Source organism: Hylaeus volcanicus, chromosome 4 (assembly GCF_026283585.1).
Source record: "Hylaeus volcanicus isolate JK05 chromosome 4, UHH_iyHylVolc1.0_haploid, whole genome shotgun sequence".
Taxonomy (NCBI): Eukaryota; Metazoa; Arthropoda; class Insecta; order Hymenoptera; family Colletidae; genus Hylaeus; species Hylaeus volcanicus.
Genome location: NC_071979.1, coordinates 7,251,965 through 7,276,100, shown reverse-complemented (window position 1 = coordinate 7,276,100; position 24,136 = coordinate 7,251,965). Strand labels below are relative to the sequence as shown.

The window sequence follows — 24,136 nt, the reverse complement described above, 5'->3', positions numbered from 1 at the left end:
TTATTCTAGCGAAGTTTTGCCAATCTCTGGGCGAGAACTGGCGAGACACGTTTGCAATAGCGTCGCCGTGGGCGGCGTGAATAATTCTCGATTCGTTTCGCGTTGAAACGCAATAATTTCGAGCGCACCGTGGAAGTTTCGAGCAGTCAAGAACTGTAATCGCGTGAGTGTAGGGACCGTGTCGATTCTCGCGAGACTTTCTGCGCGTACGAATGTTAAGTCTTAGTAAAAGCGTAACTTCCAGGTCGCTTGTTCGCCAGCGAATAATTATGCGCGTGGAGAAATTGTACTCGAGCGGAAATCATATGTTTTTCTGTGCTCTCCTGAGGTGGCTGCCAATTGAAATGCTTTTTACACCTTTAACATTCGAATCAAATTTTTTCCAAAGGTCACATATGGATAGATTAGATTTTTATTTTGTAATTTAATCGTCGCTTTAATTAACTCCTTCCCATTTGTCTGTGTGATAAAATTAAGTAGGGATTGTGTATAATTTTTTAGAAAGTCAATCATAGTGATTACAAACCTCTTCAATGGTCCCTAGTAACACTTCTTGATGTTAATATTTTGAATAGCGTCGAATGAATACTACTTTTGCTTTACTTTACTTACATGCCTCTGCATACGTCTATAAAGCATGATTGCACTGTGTGAATTGAATGACAAGCTAGGTACGCCATAAAGGAGAGATCATTCATCAATGTTCCCTCTATCATCGACGGCTCAGAAGGATAGCACTTGAAGGGATAGACTCGGTTCAAACGGTTCCGTCGAATACCATCGCTGACGTACAGAGAGTGGATCTACTACCAACACCTAAAAAGCATGACACTGAATAGACGCAATATTATCTCTGGCAGCTGGGAAGGATACCTTTGAGAGGTACACTCGGCTCGAATGATCCCGTCCATTCTACAATCTCTCAAAGGCATCCTTCTCTGCTGCCAATGAATCGCAAGCGCGGTGCGATGTTCTTCGGTTGTTGGCAGTGGATCTGTAGGGCATTATTCAATTCAGCCTTCGAAGATTCTTGATCAGAGCAGTATCATGAGAATCATCGTAGAATTTGGGTACGTTGAACTCCTCCTGGATTGTGTAGAGTTTGTAAAGTTCGAAATTTTTTGAAAATAATTATGATTAAAAAATATTTGGGAATAAATGTAGGTAATCAGATTCTCAATTAAAATATCCTGAATTTCTCTTAAATCAAAAATAATTTGAACGAATTGTGATATTCCAAAAATGCCTGGATTTGGCTGCTTACAGACGCAAAAAATCCTCAAATCGTAAAGGATTAAATTCGCATCACGCAAGTGTGTAGTTGCAGTTTGTTTTCGATTGAAAGTTTTGATCCACGTCACGTAGCCTTCGCATTTTTCTCAACTTTTATCTGCTCTCTATCTCCATGCATGCTCTGCTGCGAGTGGATCCTCGAGAGGAAAAATTTCAGCACGGCAGAACTCTCATCGGTTAGCAAAAAATTGATTTTGCCGTCTATTACGGGTTAAAGGATAGCCCCTTCAGTCGGGTCGTGAAACATCCACGTGGTTAACGCGTACGTACACACAAACACACGCGAACACATTCGAGCCGTGGCAGCCTCTCTTTTACGACTCGCGGCACGTTTAATGGCCGACTAAGCTTTTTAATAATTCGCCGACCGGTAATTAGTTCGTAATTTAATGAGGCAACCGTAAAATTCCGCCCGGGGCCATCGGAAAGACCTACCCGTAATTACTTCTCCATATATATTTCACAATATAATCGTCCCGTCTCTGAGCGCACCGTTTCGAACATTTTCGCGACCGGAAGCGGCGATGGGACGTACGGCGACCACATTGGCAAAAAAGGATGCACGTCAATGGAGCAAAAGAAGAAGAGGAGGAAGACGAACGAACTTGCGGGTATTTGTTATTAAAACCGCTGGCTCGACGAGGAATAATGGTTGTCGATCTGCCCTCTGGACTCCTGAGGCGTATTCTTACGCTACCCTTTCGTGTATCGTCTTTCGCGGCTCGAATGGCAAACGCGAGAATTTTTTTAAGTTTTTAAATAACCTTCTACGTTCGTTGATTTAGGTCTAATTTCTTTTATTTAGGGGTGTGTAGTTCGCATTGAATATTTATTAAGCTTGATTAATATTTTTGTAAGAATAAACTGTACGTTATAACAGTTACGTTCGTTGGTAAACAACGGGTTAGTTACATTCTAGAAGTCTAGAACTTTATGTCATTAGTACTCTGCACCCATTACTTCAGGACTCTATAACCTCACTGTTTTATGCCTTTATTACTCTCTGATAGCCCTTGTTTGAGTCGTTCGTCGTTGGAATAAAGTTTGAGACATGGGAGAAAGAACTACTCTATTCTACTAACAATTTATAGATGTGTCTTCCATCCAGGAACCCACAAATTTCCTTGGCTACCTGATGTATCGTCCATCAGAAAACAAACACAAACATTTTTAAAGCATCCCAAGTATCCTTGGCGACACCCCCGCGTTTGTGCACCGGTTGCAATTCGCTGAAGAAATATATGCCCCGTCTTGCAACTACAACACCGTTCATCACGCGAGACGGAACATTAATCCGAGCTACTATGCTCGACACGCTACACGACATATTCTCCGCTCGTCATGCAGAATTCGTCCGCCATGCCTGGGAGCACTCTCGTACGGTTGAAAACAGTCCACGAGCATTTTCGCCCCGTCCATAATTCACCTATTACCGATACCACGGCTACATCGGTAACACGTGTAAGATCGAAAGTAGACAGGATCAGAGGTCTAGCCGGCGCGCGGTTAACAAGATTCCTACACGCAATCTCGTCCTGGGGGCCGTTTCGGGGGGAGGCAGGGGTTCCCAATCGTGGACAATGCGAGTGGACCACTGGGAGATTCCTAGATGGACCCCGAGGCACTTCTTATACTTCATCTCCCTTACTACCCTTTGACTCTAGTACTCCATGGCTCTATTACCCTCTGACTATCTACTCTAGAGTTGTATTATTATTCCATGACTGTAGTATTCTCTGATTTTAGAACCCTGGGTCTGTAGTACTATTTCACTCTAGTGCTCTGTGTCTCTAAAACTCTAGAATTCCGGAATCTTATAGTATTAGTACTCTGTGAGTCTCTATGCATTCTCTATGCAGTGTCACTGACTCTAGGACTCTAGGACTCTATAACCTTACTGCTTCATTCCTCTATCACTCTTTGACTCTACTACTCTAGAGTTGCATTATTCTAGTACTCTATCTCTAGTACCCTCTAGCTCTAGTATTCTAGCATGTTGTTGCGTCAAACAGCTGGTCTAAGCGTCTACTATCCTTACCATGACAATATTGTGCAATCCAACTATTATTGTCACTACAGTAACACAACTCACCTCTCTACTATCGTTGCCATTGTAGTATCTTCACTCAACACTATTGCTCTCCCAAATTATTATCCATATATGACCCAAACTGACCATTCTTGTTACCATGGAAACGCTACACAACTAGATACTTATCCTTACCATCGAAGTGTATCTCAAGTACTATTTCACCGTGTTGATACGACCCCAACACAGCTATTGTTGTTTACCATGGTAATATCACCCAAGTGGTTTCTGTTACCGTAATACTGTGGTCCAATCTGTTGCCGTTGGAACGCGTTCCAAACGACAATGGCGGTCGACGCGATGAGAAAAGTTGGGAAGCACTGGGGCAGAGGGTTATCCGTACGCGTCCCGCGAGGGTACGGGCGTTTAACGCTCGCGATAGCAGGATCTCGACGAGTCTCCTCGGCCGTCTTTTCCTGCGGAATATACTGCCGCCATAAATCAGCGGTTCGATCGGCGACGGGCAGCCGTGGCCGGTCGATCCTCTTCTTCCTCCCGGCACCCTACCAATTCCTGCTCAGGCCGATGCCGTGCCACCAGGACGCCCATTAACTGCCTTTTTTGCGTCGTGTAATGACCTTAAAGCGCCCATGGTTTACGAAGCCATTCGTTAGAGCCGGAGCGCGCGTCGGTAATCGCGCGAGAATGCGCCTCTCCGCGGGCATTGTTGCGTAGGACCTTTTTCCTCTTTCTCTCTCTCTTCTCAGCCGGTTCCTTTTTTTCACCTCAGAGTCCTTTCGTCCTCTCTTCATCCTCCACTCTTCCCAGCCGCGTTCTCCCTCGCAAGTCTAAACCACTCGGACCTGGTTTCTCCGTCTGCCATTCCACACCCTCGTCCTCCTCGGTTCCCTCTCGTTTTTCTTGTTCCAAGGAGCCGGGAGGTACAGGGAGGAGCAGCTGAAGAAACGGGCGAGATAATAGGGGAGAAGCCCGGCACCGTCGAGCACGCGAAATAAAGCGACGATCGTAATCCACCACGGGCTTTTCAATTACCGGAACTCTTCCCTTTCCCCTCTGCTTGTTCGTCCCTACCTACCCTGGTCCTCGCCTCTCCGCCAGCTGGCTTCCACTTTACCGCCACCTCTTTCCGACACGTTGTCTCCTCCGCTATCTCCGGCCTCCCTTATCCGTCGTTTGACGGAGCGATAAAAATCTCCCTCCCCTCCAACCCACACGCTGGGTATTCCTGAAGGCACTTTATGCCAGACTATTCTGTTTGCTCCTTATTTCGTCGTCGTTTTCTTTCGAACCCTTCCCTTCCCTCGCTTCGCTGCTTGTTTCGCGAGCAATGCTCCTTTTATTTTCCCCCTTTTCCGCATTTCCTCGTCCTAGATCGGCCGACGAGCACTCTTTGCCTTCCGACACGGCGTATCCTCGACGGCAGTTCGTTGTAGATGTCGAGGACCGAGAAATCGGTGAAAATGCCTCGGAAGGTCTGACTTCTTGCTTTTGGGGTCTTCGGATGCTTAGGACGTGACGAAGTGTGAGTAATTTTCATGAGAAGTGGTGGCGGAATTGCGATGGGGTTGGAGAGTGCTAAAGGACGGCAGCGGATGCTCGTACTTTTGTTGGAATTGATTGGGACGGTCATCTATTGCTAGGTATTGCAATGGTGGATGTTACAATTCTATTTATTGACGATTTGCTTTGGATAGTTGGCTTTTTTAGGGTGTGAATTATTTTGTTCAAAGGGATCAGAAATTGAGATTTGTATGTATATTCAAAATTCGAGAGAACTACCCCTTTCTTCGAAGCTCCGATTCAAGCGTTGGGTGTTGTCAAGCACGTTCTCTTACCGACAAAGAACAGAAAGCTGGAAGTAGCAACACCAGGTTGTCCAGCCCGTGCGATCCCGTTTCATTTCGAATCGAAAGACGTGGTCGGCTCGCGGAGGCACGTGACCCCGTAAAAGCTTACAAAACGAATTTGCCGGCGGAGCAGGGCAAATTCAATCTCCGGAAAAATAACGAGTCACCGAGACCGGGGAGGTTTGCAGCTGGACCGGTCCCGATCGGCGATCCGCGGTCGGTTACGAGCAATTTCCGCGATGCATCGTTGCGCCGGGCCATGGACGCCGCCTAATGGAAAAAGAAAAAGCAATCGTCGCGGTTTCTGTATTCAATAAAGCCTCCGAGATAAAGGGGTCGTTCCCTGGGGGGGTATCGGTATCGAATACCACTCGTGCCATCGCGACCAGGAACAGGGAACGAGGTGGTTGAAAAAAGAAGGGGTGGAAAACGGAGATAGCCCGCGGCCTCGGCGAAGAAACGAAACGAAAAAGCGGAAACGGTGACCGGGGTGGAGGCGGAGGGGGGGGGGGGGGGGGGGGGGGGCGGGGGGGGGGGGGGGACGAGCGTCGATTCGATGCATATTGCGCCGCTCGGTTTTCGCAATAGCGATCGGCGTGCGCCGCCGTAAAACCGTCGCTGTCGTGGTTAGAAGTAATTGGCCGCAACGGTAACGTCGATGGGAACGAAGCCGCTTCGAGGTCGGTCGAACGATAACGATAACAATAATATCGATCACCCGTGGACGGGTATTGCGGCAAGGGCAAGGGACGACGGACTGACGTGCGCGCGTGTGTGTGTATGTATGGGGATGCTGCGTGTATGACTGTAGGACGGGAGTAGTATGGACGGCTGAGGGGGTGGGTAAAGCTGTCCTGAGGGGGGTGGTGATGGCGGTGGCGGCGAAGCACTCGGAGCGCGTTGTTGCATAAAATTGTAAAGCCCCGGACCGACGGTGGCGGCGCCGAGCCGAGATAGCTGCAAACAGAGGCGAGTTAATTTAAAAATGCAAATTCTACCGCAGGGCTCCTGGCTCGCCCGATGAGCGGGACGGGGGCGGTGAAACACCGAGCCCTGGAACGGGAAACGAGAAAAAGAGGGTACACGCGGACGTGTAGCCGCTCAGCGAGAGAAAACAGAGAGAAAACCAGCGCGTCGGTTTGGGAAGAGGGATATACGCGTTCCGCTATTTACGATGTATCTATAAATCATCCGGTCCGTGAATTTTTGTACGATTCGCGACACCGTTCGTCGCGCGTTACTGGAAGGGGGGCCTCGCTGAGAAGATTTTGCCGAACGATGGATTCCGCGCGACAGAGGTAATTTCTCGTCGTTAATCAGATATTCGTTCCTTTCAGACCTTTGTAATTATTTTTTTTCGACGAACTAACGAGTATTCTCTTTCATAATTTTCATCTTTAACCCTTTCAGACCTGGCATCCACAATTGAGGACACTATCCTTATTTGTACACATGAAGAAAGACCATTTCTCCTCGAAAACTGCGTTATTAGGATTCTTCTTCTATTTCTTCAATTCTAATTTTAGTCCAAGTACGAGGAAAAAGAATTCAAGTCTGAAAGGGTTAAGTAACTATAAATAAAAAGATCGCGATAATTGAAAACACCAAAAACCCGTATCGCATTCTTTATTCGAATATCCCATCGTATACACGTCTGTGATTCACTGTTTTCCCTTGTTTACAGAGATATCGTGTAACGAAGTAGTAAAACTCGCATCCAGAATAAACTACAAATGTCTGCTCGAATGTTAATTTTGCGTCGGTCAGCTCTCGTAATATTTTCAGACAGGGAAATATTTATTCCGCGCGGTATTTATTCGTCGAGTTCGATCAAAAATTATTTCATACGCGAGTTTGCTATTATTACGCGATATTATTTATTTTTCCCCTGGATATAAATTTTGATTAACACGACCATGTTCGATGAGCAGAACACGGAGAAGGGGAATCGTTATATCGTTAACGATCAATTTAACGCCTCGGGCGAGTAGTCTGTGCACGATATCGGTCAGACTATCGCTGTCTGACTAGCGATCGTCTGCATCTACTTAATTCCATCGCGCAATTTCGAATCCGCTTAAAGGAGTACTTTCGCGTTGATCAGCTTCCGAAGGCTTATGAGAATGCTTTGCGACGTCTTCGCGAGTCTTGATCAGTTCGTTTTATAAATAATCAGATCGGCATAAGTATAGAAAGGAATACTTACTGTGTTTGATCTTTCGTCTTCAACCTTTGCTGCGCCCCCAATTATTACGTTGAAATTTCAATCGCAGATGGTTTAATGCAAAATCCTTGGGAAATTACGTTCATTTTCTCGTGCACGATGAATGCTTTTTAGAATATGACGACTTAATAATATTGGTAGACTGTACATCAGACTGAAAATTGTAGTGTCTTGGTCGAAAAGAAATAGTACATTTATCTTTGAAATTTGTTTCTCTACCCTTGTCTTTTATACTTATTTTTTAATTCTTTGTACTCTGAGGCACTCTGATACAATATAAACGTGTTATTATTTTGTTATTATTCAACCTACTCTGGAAGCTTGATCATTGTGTTTCTCACCCTTTCCTTTCATTTTCAAAATTCAACCAACACCTTCGAAAATCAAAATCAAAACTAAACAAGACTAAGAACTGTACACTTTTTATTGAATTCTTTTCGTAAATGGTTCTGAATTCCCCGCTTCTGTCGCGTGACTCTATTTCTATTTCATCAAAGTGGAAACCGATTGCTCGGTTCGTTTCCCATTTTCCTGCTATCGGCTGCGCGATTCTCACGGTCGGTAAACAAGACGAGTGAAAAAAAGAAAAAGGGGGGGGGGAGAAAATAAATTCAACTCGAACGAGGTATAGCAGCAAAGTCGAACACCACGAGCTCGGAAATAAAAGTTCGCGTTCACTAATTGCCGCGATGATGGATGCGCGCGGTGACCCAGTGACACGTGGTTGATTCTGGAAATCGGTTGCCGGTATCCCCGGTGGGCCCATTAAAAATTCCATGCATCCTCGAGTGAGGTCGCCGTCCAATGTAGTCATGAGAGAACCGACGGAATTACGCTTGCGTGTCAACTTCCCGATGAATCTTCCTCGTGCCGCGTTGCGGTCGTGATTCTGATAAATAAATAAACAGCGACTGCGGAGAGGAAGACGGAGGGCCGCCGGCTGGGTCCTAGACAAATGTTTATTGCCAATTATGAGGACTGAATACGGGAGAACCTTCTTTAAACAATCAGTTTCGTAGATTCGGGTTCATCTTTTATACAATGCTGCGAGAGACTTACGTTGGTGTTTGATTTTTAAGTTACCTTGTTTTTACAAAGTTTAATTTCTGCATCGGTATACTTTCAAATTTATTTATACGTGTAGTTCAACATGTCTAGGTTTTTCAAAAGCTTTAGTATATTTTTTTAATAATAAAATACTCCTGTCAGCGTAGTTATGGCGGAGAGTTAACCGATGTCATTATATGTGTACTTTCGTTTAAAATAAAAATATCAGATATATTCCATCTGTATTTTATTGATAAATAAAATCCTAAAGCCCCTTTTGGAAAATCCTCTTTTTACACGTGTTGTTAAACGTATATTTTCACAAAATATACACAGTCTCGTTGATACTCTTCCCAATTTATTCATACACGCGGTTAAGCGTGTTTTCTCGCAGAATTTTAATCTAAAATTTTCGGAAAGGTTCTGCGAAACAATCGACAACGTAGTGGGCAATTTTTAATTATTCCTGTCTTGAAATAAAATAAAATTTTAGGAATTGCAATTTATCGAACGTAGCACGAGCGGAACAATTATTGGTTGAATATTGCAACGAACCAATTTCAGTCGTTTAAAATATGGTTGAACGGAAATTTATTGCTGGAAGGGATCACACTAATTAACCCTTGCCACTCTATACAATTGTTCAGCGAATGAGCTTACAAGTTCGTAACAATTTCCTGAAAAAGCCGTGTTAAATATGGATGCACATGCTCAAAGAAATAAACGAGCGAGTAATTATGAAATTGGCCAAAATGAAATATCTGGGAAAATTGAATGTTGAGTATGGAGAAAAAAATTTAGACGGCTCTCGTGATACCCAAAACGAGATACTAGGTTGTTATTAATCCTTTCTACACTTAAGGCCAGCTGTACTGATCAGATATTTAGACTTCCTACTATAAATAACGAAACAATTATAATATTAGATTGTCCAGAAAGTTCGTGCCAATTTTTAAAAAATATTCAAAGGCACATTTGAATTTTGATATATATTTATTGAATTGTATAAGTATTATGGTCCACAACCTTTTTACCTTTTACGGGATGTACACGTGCTATTTGTTTTCAACCATTTCAATATATTCAGACCTGTACAACCTACCAAAAATCGGCATGAACTTTCCAGACAAACCGATATTTCCGTTAAACTATGCTAATTTATCTATGCTTATGCTTGGTTTCATATAAAATGAAAATATCAATCTTCGATCTACAATTTGATTTGAATAGGACAAAAGAGGCGAGATTCGGTTAAAATAATCCAACCTGAATTGTACACAATAAATACCAACACTCAGCCTCCCAAGTTTCACAAAAATCTATCAATGGCACCTCTGTCGGGTGCAAAGAGTTGAATATTCCCCCTGCCCCTAAAAAGGACGAAAGAAGAACGTAGACCGTATTCCCATTCGGATATTCTCAGCCGTCGTGATGGCCCAGCGACAAAAGGAATCCGAATTCCACGACGAACGATTTCCTCTTCCGGGATGAGGGAGTCCAAGTTGGGAACCTCTGGGTGCAATCTTGTACCAACTGGGGTTTGCGGGGTCTTGGGAGACGCGACTCCGGTTCGTAACCTCCTCTCTCGGGGTCCTGACTGCGACGAGGGTGGAATGAGGAATAGGGAAACAGGCGGCGTGGGTTGGTTGAGGTAGAATACCGTCGGGGTGAGTGGTAAGGAGACTACTTGCCGAGTAGTGGGAGGGCTGGGAAAGGAAGGAGGAAGAAAGAGTAGGCGCGGGAGGATGAGGTAGTCGGTGGCTCTGGATATATCCGTAAGGTCGGGGGTGGTTTGGTGGTGTGGGTAACGGTAGTTGGGTTGAGACGAGGCGCCGCGGTGAAGGAGTCGCTCACTCACTTACCACCCTCATGGCTCCGACCACCAACCCCAATACCACGCACACCACCGACCGCCTTTCCCTTTCCCTCCAAGCGTCGTCCTCTCGACAACCGCCACCATCTCTAGCCTGCACCTCGGTGTGCCCGCTGCTTGCCAAGTTGCCTGCCTGCCTGCCGGCAGACCAAGTCGTCCCTAACACTACAAAGTCTATATGTATATCCACCGTGTACCCAATGGCCCACCCCGCCTTTCCGCCTCTCACTCCTTTTCAGGCCACCCCTTTGAGAGGTACCGACCCCCATATTGATCGTGGCGCGAACCCTCTTTGCTGGAAAGGCTGCTGCCGTGCCGTGCCGATCCCGACGGGGCTGCTAGGTGTAAGTAAACTTACGCGAATGAAGGTCGGACCGCGTACGTATGCGCCACCGTAACTACGTGTACGTATCGTCGCTTCCCCGAGGACGGGGGCGAGAGTGGATACGTACACGCGGAAATTGAAGGTGAGAAACCGAGGGAGGGAAGGGCGTTCGGGAACGTCTCGCGACGGAGCATCGAGTGCTTTCGGTGTTTCAATGGCGAGAGAGGAGGAAAACGACGCGTTTGCGTCGAGGTAGATAAAGCTTCTGAATACAACGCCTGGGATCGAACGCATTGTACGAAGGAAAAAGCGTCTGGGAATGCGGAGGATGTCCGTGGTAACCGGTTGGGCCTGCGAAACGGAACAGGTATCGAAGCGCACGTTGGACGATAAAACGCGGACAATTGGAGCGATGGGGATGAACTTGTCGTACGTTAAATAATTAGGTTTGTTTGCAGTCTCGGCCATGTTTTATGTCGGGACGGGACAGAGCCACGACGATTGGGATTCGCATTTATGGGGGCCCTGGGTTTACACGTGAAATGTAATTGAGAGATTTGTTCGGATTTATAATCAACTCGTGGTTATACTAATAGTTCTTGTGTTGATCCTCACTTGTACGCGACTCTTGTTAATCGCTTGAACGATATGTTGAATAAATTAGCAGGTAATTAGAGACCGTTCAATTAATAGTTTATCCAACGATTAATAATGTAAGGTGCACTGGATAAATTCTGTCAATAATATTCCTCTTTATATAATAAACTATTTAACTTGAAAATCGGGCTATGACAAAAGAGGATTACCTAACATGAAAAGCATTGTCCAGTTAAGTATTGAGTGGCTGTATCAGAATTCATAATGCGCAATCAATATTTCAGTTTTGTTAAAAATAGCAGATATCTTAAGACTTGCAGGTGTCCCGAATCTATATGCGTGACAGTCAAAGAGTTAAATATATATTACCTATAATATAGCATCATTATATAAGGTTAAATATAAATTACCTCTCCTGTCGAATAAATAAAAAATATTAACAGACATAGATGAATGCAAATGTCGACTGAACCAACCTGATAATTGTTTCTTCAGTTTCAATTCGATTCCCTCGTGGCTCCATCGTTCCACCATGAAGAAATCAAGAGACATTACAGAACTGGCTGTGTCAAAGTATCGTATTCCCTCGGCAGACATCCCGTAGCAGGTTTTCCAGAAGCTTGGCGAGGAGCCTCCGGCATAAAAATTCTATGACACGTCGAAACTTTGGCAACAGCGATTCGTACGGTCGGCTTTCATCCGCGCGGGATGATTCCACGAAACTTATCTCCCGCTAAGCATCTCCGTTCCGACATAAATCCGAGATCATCGAGATTCCCCGCATTTTTATGATAATGCCTCTCTCAGACTCGCTCGTATTCCTCTCGCGACTCCTTTCCCTTCTTCTTCCTAGGGGTTGGACAGTTCTCGGAACCATCCGAGTCGAACTTGTTCCATTCTCTTTCCGCCGTCTCTTTCTTTTGCTCGGACGTGTTTCCCATTGCCGTCGATTTATCCTGGAAGGAGGTGTACACCTCCTAGCGCTCGTCAGGCTTTCCTTTCCAGGAACACGACAGTCGTAACCGGAGGCTGACTCCCGGTGGCTCTCGCCTGGATAAATAGCGACTGGCCATTACGGGGTAACGAGAGACAGGGGGTCGGTTCTTCGGCGAGAAGGAAACGGATCCTCGAGACCTTTCGTTTCCAGAAAAGTCGAGCGAAGGCACGTAATACGGCTCCTCCGGGGATTCCTTCCTTTGAGAAGTCGTTCGTGGCGCGTGTGTGCGTGTTTTCTTGCGTCCTTCCTGGGGAATTCGCTTCGATCCCCTTTTTATCGGGTGAACTGACTCGCTGGGACGAACCTGCACACCGAGACGAAGGAGGTGAATTTTTCGATGTCGTCGGATTGTCCTCGCCGCGTGCCTTCGTCGCACTTCCAGCCTCGAGCCAATGATATCTGAAATGCCATCGCCTGATCGCCGATCCGGGCGATCTTTTCCGCCACGTTTGGCGCAACGGAAGGAATCTCTGTGTACCGCTTCGAAGGATCCGAACGTCTATTGCTACTGGATATTATTCTGTCTTGGAGAATGGCGTCGTGTGATAGGATAGGAACTGTCTGTGACAGTTATTTCAGCTGTTCGTTGCACGCAATGATTAAATCCATAAAACAAAATGTTGAGAAATGTTGAGAAATAGAAATCTAAACAATTGATTAAATTTCAGACATACTCAGCAGAATAAAATTCCCAACCTCCACCTCTTTCTCACCACACTATCCCAACCTAATCTCCTCAACTCCCCCTGGAATTATAATTAAACCCTCCCTCCGTCACCAAACAATAAAACAAGTGACCAATTGTGTTAATCGGTCCTGTACGTACACACTTAGCGCACCCGGTACACCCGTTCAATTAATAGGACCCCCTACCAAATTTCTAGTCCACACATAGGTTCCCACGAGGAGGTTCCCCATGAATATTAAATACCCCCTCCATCGTGTTTTCCCGACGGTTCCCTCGTACGATTAGCCAACGCGTGCTCTCAAAAAGGATACTCGACAGCTTTCTAAATCACGGGTTACCCTATTTCATTTCCTTCGTGGTCGACGCAACGGTCCTCCAGACGTGGCTGGAACGTCTGGAAAGGATGATACCGTGGCGTCGGGGTAATGGACCGAGCCAGAGGTGCCAGTGGATGAGAGACGAAGGGTAATTGAGAAGAGGAGATTTACTTGGGGGTCGAGCGAGGTTGCGTGAGGGTAGTTTACGACGTCGCTCCGGATGGGGGCGCAGTTATCGGGGACAGGAAAAGGGCTTGCGCGTTTATGGGGATGAAGAGGAAAGAGAGACACCATTTTGCCGTATCGGCGACAAAACTGTCGCTCGTAAAACTTCCTGTCGATAATATCTTCGACGCCCAGGATCTTCGTGTCCCTCCAAGTGTATGGACTTTTCGGAAGGACGTTTCGCGTCGTGCCTTAACCGACGCCATCTTCGCGGTTATCGTCTCCGTTCTATGGAAAAGAAACTTATGAGCTGGGGCGAACAGCTTAAATGTCGAACCCCATTTTCTGGATAAGTGGAATGAATTATTGTCAGCACTGGTAACTGACGACGTAAAAGAATATTATACTCTTCGGCTACTGATGATTCAATTGCGATACATCGTGCATACTTATTTAATTTTAAATATAACTATGCAAAAATGTATTTTTTATCTTACTTTTGAAAATTAATTTCATTATTATTACATGAAATGGTCCCATCTCTACGAAAGCGATAAATTCTCTATACTAAAGGTTTATACAACCCTACACATCTACACTAAATGTTCCGATCTAGAATATAAGATTCTAAAATCATGAAGAGATCATATTGCAATAAAACTTGATAATAAAGTAGTACCACATAATTGGAACCAAGAAGAAATTTTATTTCAGCACTGTCTTGAAACGTATCGATCAACGGGGGGTGCAAACTCATCTCCCGGAATGAAATTCCCGTCTGAAAGTGTTTCTTCTTTATTGGAAGCGGAAGCGTCGGGTAACTGCGAAGCAAATAAAAATTGCTCGCCTTGATTTTTACGTCTGGCACCTTTTAACCGAGTCAACGATTTTCCGTGTTATTTACTTTACCGCTTTTTCTCGCTGGGAACGACGCCGGAATCGAAACAGGGATACGTAATTTAATTGCACCACGGAACATCGACGGACAAATATTTTATTTCATTCCTGGAACGGGGATGGGGTTGAACGTTTCAACGTCTCGAACGTCCCCTTGGTAGATAGTTTCGTTACTTTCATTCTCGGTATCGACCTTGGTATTACAGCGAAGGATCGACTGTAAAAAGCCTCGATGCAATTGGCGAGATCGCGATAACTCTTGAACCATGCTATATGATCTAAGATTATTAAATGTTCAACATTTATACACATATGTGAATATAATTAAAATAAGTAGAAGTAGGAACAACTTTAAAAAAAGATACAAAATTAATTTCTCTAATATACAATAGGATATTGTAACACACTCTCGTTATTAAAATTCAACCATACATTTTAATTTTGTAAATCGGTTGCATTTATTCAATTTCAAGTAACTCGAGATACCTGAAGAATACTTATTTTACCCAACGAGAAAACTTAAGAACCAAAGATGTTTCGGTGAGCTTTTGTGGAGTCTAGGATAAGATTCCGGGTGATAAACTTTAACGCTGGTTTTACGACTCCCTTCCACGAATCTCTTGGCTGATACGCGCATCGTCGAACATCGACATAACCTGACAACGATTACCTTTATCCGACGATGTTTACCGTCTCCGATAAGGGATCGGCACTGTCAAGCCTCAGATCCGACAAATCGGTGTCAGTGGATATCTAACCTTCTGCTTGAAATGCAACGATAAAGTGGAGTTTGTAATTGACTGTAGATACCGCTTTTACACGAAAATTGATAAACGAAGAGTAACTAAACAAACCATCTCCATACTGTTCAAAATACTGGAAAACCTACATTGTTAAATCCTAGATTCAAAAAATAAAACAATTCCTTCTTAAGAGAATGTACAATAAACCTACAAGTCCCAAATTGATTTACAAATGAAAACTCTTGCAAGCTCTACATGCTCCACGCTTTTCTGTTCGAATACGACCGACAGTGTATAACGAATACCAGCTGAAAGCACCGCTCTAACCTCATTTCCCTTGCATTGTTCCAGAGGAACTCGATATCGCCAGCCGAGCGCGAGAAGTACAGCAGGCCGCGGAGTACACCGGACCCCCAGCACCACGAGCACATGCACCTGAAGAAAATGAAGAAGGAACAAGACAAAGACATAGGCCACGTAAGTATCTAAGATGGTTCTCCGCCAGCGACGATATGCCTTAATAAAGCCGTACACGTTTTCCCCGACAGCAAAGCGACGGTGAAAAGAGCGACCAGGACTTGGTCGTGGACGACGCCAGCGAGGGACCAGCGAGTCCCGCGGCGAATGGCACATCGTCGCCTAGGGAGAACGGCCTCGACAAGCTGGGACCATCCTCGGTGCCTTTGAGCAGCCAGGTGAAGAAAGAAGTGCCGCCACCCTCGCCGAGGAGCGGCACCAGCAGCAACGCTAGCACGCCCTCGGCCAAGAAGATGGAAGAACGGGAGAAACCGACCACTCCGATCTCAAAACCTGTCACACCTACGTCAGCGGGTTCGTTTCTTCCTCTATTTTTTTTTTAGTAATCGAACTTTCTCTATCGAAATTGTCTTCGAGCGCAAAGGGTTAACAGTTGTTAAAAAAACTGAGTTTATAACGCTTTGTATGGAGCACCCTGTATATATCCTGCAAAGAAAAGGACGCACGAAGAATGACCCAACTTACTTCGCTTACTTTAAAAATCCTTCTCGATAATAATACCAGAGTGCCCTGCAATTTAGCCATACATCTCACTAAGATTACGAAACATCAAACATTCAAGACTCTCACGACCGGGGTCCTTATATTCAACGCCGCCAGGTGGTTCATTAAGCTTCTCGCGAGACACTAACACTCTCATCCATCCATTTAATCTGCCTACATCCACGTCGCAGATCATTGGTCACTTCCAGATCTCCGATCGATCAACCGTGGGATTCGACAAAGTCCATACGGACCCATCAATTTCCTTTCGCCTGTTATTGCTCTTCATTCGAAGTGAATCGTATTTGCGCGAGGCAGCGGATTAACCGGTGCCATGTTCGCATTAATCAAGATGATGAAAAATACCGAGGCAAGCCTAACGATAAATGTCTGGTCGACAGGTGGTAGCAGCTCCGGCTCCGGTGGTCTGAAACCGTCGAGTTCCAGCAAACCACTGGTCTCGGCTTCGGCGGTCGGCCCTTATCCGCCACACTATCCGCCGCCACATCATCCACCCGCAGGACCTCATGCGGACATGTTGGGTTATCCTCCGGCAGCCCTGAATGGATATCCCACAAGACCACCTCTTCAGCAACTCTACGACCCTCACGGAACCATGAGGGCACCGCTCGGACCTTTCGGCGTACCCGGCGGCAAACCGTAAGTGCTTCACTTCTGGCCACCTTTCACGGTGACGATGGTTCTCGCGTTTCTTTTGTCATTTTCGACGCTGATGCTAAATTACGAGTCTCGTGGGCCAATAAAGAGATGGAGAACTCGACGCAGACTTTGGAGATTGGAAGATATAGCTAGGCTAGTTTAGAGAAAGGTTCATAGCGAGTGGTATAAGCATTCATTGAGCCGTTCATTGCACTTATCGATGAATTCCATAAAATATAAAGTCGAGAAATGCGACGAAAGAAATTATTTATTATTCAGTGGCCACGGAAATTTTGTCGTTTAATGGTGTTAATCTTTATCATACGGGAAAGTTATGACTATATCAAGTGCATTGACACTTAAATTTAAAAATTTTGAAAAAGTGGAGTTAATCGATTTGTACATGGCTCAATTCTTCCAGAGTGGATTCAAAAGAAGTATTTTTAGTGACCTCAGGATTCTTTGACTAAGTCTCGTAGTCTCGTAGAAAGTATAGTATACCTTTCTATCTGTGAACGAAGAGTTGAACGCATTGTTCAAGGCTAATTTGTCACTTCAGACTGAAATATTCTTAAAGATATTAAATACTACCCAAACTCAAATTTGCACCCTACTCGGAAGATAAATCACATCTTCGAAGAAGAAGTTATTGATAAAGTTAGATATGGCTGGCAGATGACTTGACGTTACGCTGGCCTTTGAAGTAAGGGTTAGCCGAAGTTCTGACCACGAGATGAGGAAGGCCTTACCTTCCGTTAAGAGGATTCCAAGGGACAGCAGTTACCCCTGCATCGACAGCAACCCTCGTTTTTAACCCAATTAAACTTTCAAACAGGTTGTCCTTGGCATGGTGTCCTCCTTGATATCAAACAACTTATTAAGTATTTTGTCAGTGGTTGTACTAGCCTGGACGCACCGTTTCTCGTTTGATCGTCAAAGTTAAGCTGTTACGGGCACGGTCAGTGCTTCAATGGGTGATCATCTGTAGGGGGAAAATTAAATCTGAATCATGGGATAACTTCGAGGGGTATCGACAAACTAAGGATGGTATTAACCGAAGTTCATCAAAGGCAATGAATAATTGCTACGTATACTATAACTTTGGTTGTTATTTCTTTCGTGGTTTGGGCCTGTAGACGTAGAATCTTCCAGGGACTGTGTTTTTGCAAAGAAGTATGTTCTATAGTTTTGAGAGATCTCAGATCACTGAACTCTACATTTTAAAATACCAGTTTTATCGGTGTTGTTATTAGTGGCTTTCATGAAATTGTACGTTCTTCGTTATGGTTGGCAATAATAGTCACTAATAAAGTATTTTCCCATCTCCAAAGACGTCGGTGTACGATAACTTGAATATTAGAAAATTTATATGTAACATACGTGTATGTTAATATAAGTATTGGGTTGCCTGGAAAGTTCATGTCGATTTTTGGTTGAAAAGAAATAACATGCATACGTCCCTTAAAAGATGGGAAGCCTTTGAATTTTTCTTAAAAATTGTCACGAACTTTTTGGACAACCTAATATATTGGGAGAAAAGCGAAATTAGAAACGTTAGGTAGTCGGTGCAATGGCAGAGTAGAGTGTTTAACAAAAACAATTGAATTTCTTTGTTTCGCAGAGCATACAGTTTCCACGTATCGAGCGAAGGCCAGATGCAGCCAGTGCCCTTTCCACCTGATGCTCTAATTGGACAAGGAATACCGCGTCATGCGCGTCAGATAAATACCCTCACGCACGGCGAGGTGGTGTGCGCCGTAACGATCTCAAATCCGACTAAATACGTTTACACCGGCGGCAAAGGATGTGTCAAGGTCTGGGACATCAATCAGGGCGGCAGCGGTAGCGCGAAACACGTTTCGCAACTTGATTGCTTGCAACGAGACAACTACATCAGGTTGGTTACACGTTACGGCACATGACACATTAACTTTCCACTCCGTGTAGCAACCGTGATTCGGTCCTGAATAAATTCTGATTAGCGCCCACCGTGCCACTGTTGCGGTCGCGTTCAACGATACGTGCCATATCCTGCGGAATAATTGCGGTGCCGCGAGAATCGTCTTGGTTACTTATCAGGAAACTGATTGGGATATTATCTATTAGATTTTTGAAGAATTATGTTGGATAATGTTCGTCTCGGAAAAAAATACTGTAGGTTGTTTTAGTCGATTCAAGCATTTCAGTGTGAACATATATCTTTGAGATATTTGTCAATCTGGGTGTGTTTGATAAGATTTAAAAAGAATCGCGTTTTCTTAAGGGTTTTCTTAACACTTGTGGTCAAGATTTTATGGCCACGTATCTTCTTTTTTTAAATAATTGTTTATTATCAGATGTATCGAGGATGTCTCGGATGGTGGAGTCTAAAACGTTTTACACCTGCCTACTAAACTGCTTGAATCGATTCAGCCAATCAACGATATTTATTACTTTTATCTGTATTTTAAACGTTATTTGCATCGAAATTTACTATATTGGAAACGACTCTGCGCAAACGTGAGTGGAATTTAAATAACGGTAAAATATAAAAATATTGAAATTATTGAAAATATTTCTGTACAAAGTAATGAAAAATATTGGCAATTTTTTCATGTAAAATAATTGGAAATATCGGAAATCTTTCGATGTAGTATAATTGAAAATATTGAATCCAAATATTATGCTGCATTGAACCACAGAGTGGACCGCGATTATTGAATGCGCTCGAATACTCGTGGAAAAATTATACTGCGCCATTGTAGATATACACAATAACAGGTTTTAATCTGTAAATTGATTTGCCTTGGCAAGTGTATTGAAACAATTTAAACATTTCGACTATCGAAAGGACGATCGTACAAATTGATGCAGATAAATTTGTAAACAAGTGCACGACGTTCTAAAAGCACAAGCAGATACGAATAATAGAATTTCTAGGGAACAAGAGAAAAGCAAAAGCATAATTATACGAGATGGTTAGCTGAATACTTTCGAGATAAATCTATTTATAGATGAAATAACTCTAAACAAATATTCCACGAGTTCCTGTAGCTCAACATCATAAGTTATCGTTACGTAAGCATTCCCAATTAATATTTCCTCTTCAAAAATCGACTAACCGAAATACTTTTTTTTCTTTATCGAACAGGTCAGTGAAACTGTTACCGGACGGCAGAACTCTAATAGTGGGAGGTGAGGCGAGCAATCTCAGTATTTGGGATCTGGCGAGTCCGACGCCGCGGATCAAGGCGGAACTGACGTCGAACGCTCCGGCGTGTTACGCTTTGGCCATCTCGCCGGACTCCAAGGTCTGCTTCAGCTGCTGCAGCGACGGCAATATCGCTGTCTGGGACTTGCAGAATCAGTCGTTGGTCAGACAGTTCCAGGGACATACGGACGGTGCGTCGTGCATCGACATCTCCGCCGACGGTTCGAAACTCTGGACAGGCGGTCTGGACAATACCGTGCGCTCTTGGGACCTTCGAGAGGGCAGGCAACTCCAGCAACACGATTTCACATCGCAGATATTCTCCCTAGGATACTGCCCGACCGGCGAGTGGTTGGCGGTTGGCATGGAGAACTCGAACGTCGAGGTTCTGCATGCCACCAAGCCGGACAAGTATCAGCTCCACTTGCACGAGTCCTGCGTGCTTTCGTTACGTTTCGCTACCTGCGGCAAATGGTTCGTCTCCACTGGCAAAGACAATTTGCTGAACGCGTGGCGCACACCTTACGGTGCCTCGATATTCCAGGTAACGACTAAACATCGGCTCGTTACGTATGCATTACGAGCGCTTCTCGAATGAGTCCTTGGATAAAAATGCAGAGGTCGATCAATGCAGTCTTCTTACTAATATCTCTGAAATCTTGACTAGTTCTTAATATTCCATGTTGCTATATTACTACCGAAGAACTAGACAAAATACTCCTTAAATACTCTTTAAAAAATTTTTCTCTTAGACTATCCAATCAGACTCTCCATCTTCAATCTGGTCTCACTCCAAAAGCGCCCAACCTCCTCTATAGTACTCGCAATCTTAATTTCGAATAATTAACAAACGTGTAATTTCGCCATGTTACAGTCAAAGGAGTCCTCGTCGGTGCTGAGCTGCGACATCTCCACCGACGACAAGTACATCGTGACGGGATCGGGTGACAAGAAAGCCACCGTCTACGAAGTGATATATTGAACAGTCTACTCGACAATCCTCTCGAACACTGAATACTATCGAACGGATTACGCTTTTATAGTACTCGTGCATGGAAGAAGCAATGAACAGGGTTCAGCTTGTGGAGAGGAAGAGGGAAGTACGTTCCGGAACCATGCACTGAAGCTGCGTTGAACCGAGGGATGTCGCAACCCCCTGTACCAAGAGGAGACTGTCGATATTTTTTTTTTTTTTTTGTGAATTGAGCGATGCGTCGGCGTGTGTTATATTTGTTAAATTTGAATCAATTGTAGCTACTGGCGTGAATGGACGATTGAAGCGAAGAACTGAAGTTACGGTATATAGATGTATGTAAATATATATAAATATATATATTTATGTATATGTATATATATATTTATATATATACAAAGGTGGCAGAACGTTTTAGCTATTTAAGATTGTATAGAGCGCATGGTTATAAATAGGCCGAAGACGATTTCAAGTGAGACTATGCGAGTGACGTTCTACTCGATGATCATGTGGTGCCGCGGAGATAGGTCGACTTCGAGCAAATGAAGTCGCTTGTGTAATATGTTACTAATGTAATATAGAGTTTTACGATTAAGTACCATACGCGTGACTGTGAGAGGCGCACGGTGGATATTGTTGCTTCGACATTTTCACTACGCGCGATGTCTTCGTGCTTCGCTGTCGACGACGAACGAACGAATGCCTGAGGAAGACGTGTACGAAGAACAGAGATCTAGCGTGTAGACCCGTCAACGTAGGAATGTGTGTACGTGTGTTGCAGGATTCCACGTAATATATCGAACACACGAGTAGCGAAAAGAGAGCGTCTATGGTGTATAGCGGATATAGGGCTATGAACTGATGTAATTTTCGATCGTGCTGAGGAATGCGTAAGATAAAAACAAAGAAATGAAGCCGAGACGTTGCGTGACCTTTGGTATTTCCATTCACGAAGAGTAATTAATGATTTGTACTCGTACGATAAGCCTCGGTTAGATACTTTGTTCTTTTCGTTGCTCTTCTCTCTGTGTCGCTGACTACCAACTATGTTCGGTAACTATGGAAATTTTGTGAAAGGCACGGAAGGATACAAGGCAGAACGAGAATACGCGCTCGACCTTTTGACATTTTCCAGAGGAAGTATCTGTGTACGTCCACGGACAAAAGAGATAACCGAAGCTTTTTCTGTCGTACCGTAATCGGTATCGCCGAAGAAAATCCCGAGTTCGCTCGCGTCGCGCGACTTCTCAGTACATCGTGTCCTCGTTCGCGACGGATCTCGGTATGCTTGACTTTCGTAGAAAGATCTTGGAGTCTTCGTCGCGTATATTTTCACCCCCCAATCCGTTAATCTTGTTACGAGGAAACGTCCGACAATCGAGTAATCCAAAAGGTGTCTCATGAAAATGCATTTGTCTCGTTGTACCTCCGTTACAGATTCTGCAGATTTGAATTTTTCGTCGTCGAACCGCGCACGATGTATTTTACGACGTTGTTCTGTCGCGAGAGAACGAAAGTTTCGCTCCCCACACCCACATGTAACGGAAACCCAGTCGTATTCGATGGTGATACACGTGAAGTTAGACGGACGCCTGTAGGCGCACGGTTATTGCCGTTCCCAGGCACCGATCGCGTATACACGAACGAAAATAGAGAGGGAAACAATGGAAAACACACGGGCTACGCTCATAGACATGTTCTTTGCAAGATGTTCAACGAGATATTTTTGTGACTGTCCACGATGGCTCTAGGTTGAAACCGAACGACCCGGTCGAGGGGGATACGTTATAATCGTTATTGAATTTATATCAACAGGATCAAATTGACCGCATTTAAGTACACATTGACGATTTTCTTCATGGCTGCGAGGACGGCGTATGAAATTCATAGGGTAATAGGTAGCGCGTTATCATTCGGATCTGAATACGGTGAAAGCAGGGGATGCATAATGGAGATTTATATTTTGTTACAGGATGACACACGTTTACATTCGCTGTGATCGTCGTAGAATCGACGCAGTATACTGCCGCGCGAGGATTAACGTTTACGTGACAATATACGAATTACGACGCGATAAGAAACGGGAAGGGAAGAAACGATATAAACGGAACAAAAAAAAAAAAGAAAAAAAGAAGTAAATAAAAATGCGGATAGATTTTCGACGAACACAGCTCCGACGATAGACCAATAGAAACAACGATACCTCAAGAAGACTCAATAGTTAATTATCTCTTACGAATTAACTTGTACAGAATCGATATTCTTTTACAGTGAATAATACGCATACCCACGCAATTGCATAGACACACGTAAAAAAAAAACACATACAATACACACGTACTGACGCACTAGAAAGAACAACAGCGAAGAATATAAAAGACAGCGAGATCGCGACTCGACCACCCCGCAATAACTCATTAATTGTGTCCCGCATTCACTGAATTGTGTCTCCGCAATTTGCACTCCGTGTGTAAGAAAGTAAAACGAATGCGTTTCTAGCAGAGAAAAAAAAGACAGACAAGTGTTAATCCTTTCCAAGCACAGTTCATGTTGTTCCTATAGCTACGCGAAAATTGTTTCTTTCGACAATTAAATCATCTATATCTATATACACAGTAAGTTTTATTAATCGTCGTTGATCCCCTTCCTTGTCCTTTTCGTACATATTAAATTCGATTTGTAAATGATTGTACGTGTAATTTTAATTCGCAGATAATTAATGTTTGATTGGCCTTATATGAATGAATTAAAATAGAAATGTTGTACGCAGTAATTATGTCATCAGTCTTTTTGCATTTTTAAAATAACTGTTCCCTTGGTAGTAGTTACGATTTCGTGTTAAAAAGAAGTAAGCAACAGAAGAACACCTTAAATTAAACAGTAAATTTTTATGAGATTTGTTGCTTCATTGTTTATATAAACTAACTAGTGCACAAATGCAAGATTCCAATGCTGTACCAATATTTTTTTAATTATTGATAAGCATTATAAAAAATAGACAGATGAAAATTTTTGTGATTGTATACTGATACTTTCATTCTTAATTTATCAGTATTTTTAGTAATGTTCCTATTATATACTGTAACTAATGTAAACTCTTTTCTATTGTATTCACGTGAGGATCCGAGAGTTCTTGATTACTCAAATGTTAATGTTAAATTCGAATATCACTACTTGCACATCACTATTCAAATATTATTCGAGTAGTATTTAAATTATACTTGTCGAAT

At 43.8% G+C, this 24,136-nt stretch overlaps 1 protein-coding gene across 2 annotated transcripts in view; it reads left to right on the top strand.

Moving 5' to 3' along the window:
* LOC128874607 (protein groucho-like) overlaps positions 1 to 23,040 on the top strand; it is a 147,981-nt gene extending 124,941 nt beyond the window's left edge. For both annotated transcript variants that reach the window (XM_054119497.1, XM_054119496.1), the window contains exons 8-13: positions 15,415 to 15,540; positions 15,612 to 15,894; positions 16,485 to 16,743; positions 18,365 to 18,640; positions 19,874 to 20,477; positions 20,808 to 23,040. In XM_054119497.1, the coding sequence (XP_053975472.1) occupies positions 15,415 to 15,540; positions 15,612 to 15,894; positions 16,485 to 16,743; positions 18,365 to 18,640; positions 19,874 to 20,477; positions 20,808 to 20,915 (1,656 nt within the window). In that variant the 3' untranslated portion in view covers positions 20,916 to 23,040. The remainder of the gene's footprint in view (positions 1 to 15,414; positions 15,541 to 15,611; positions 15,895 to 16,484; positions 16,744 to 18,364; positions 18,641 to 19,873; positions 20,478 to 20,807) is intronic.
* Positions 23,041 to 24,136: the final 1,096 nt, after the last annotated feature.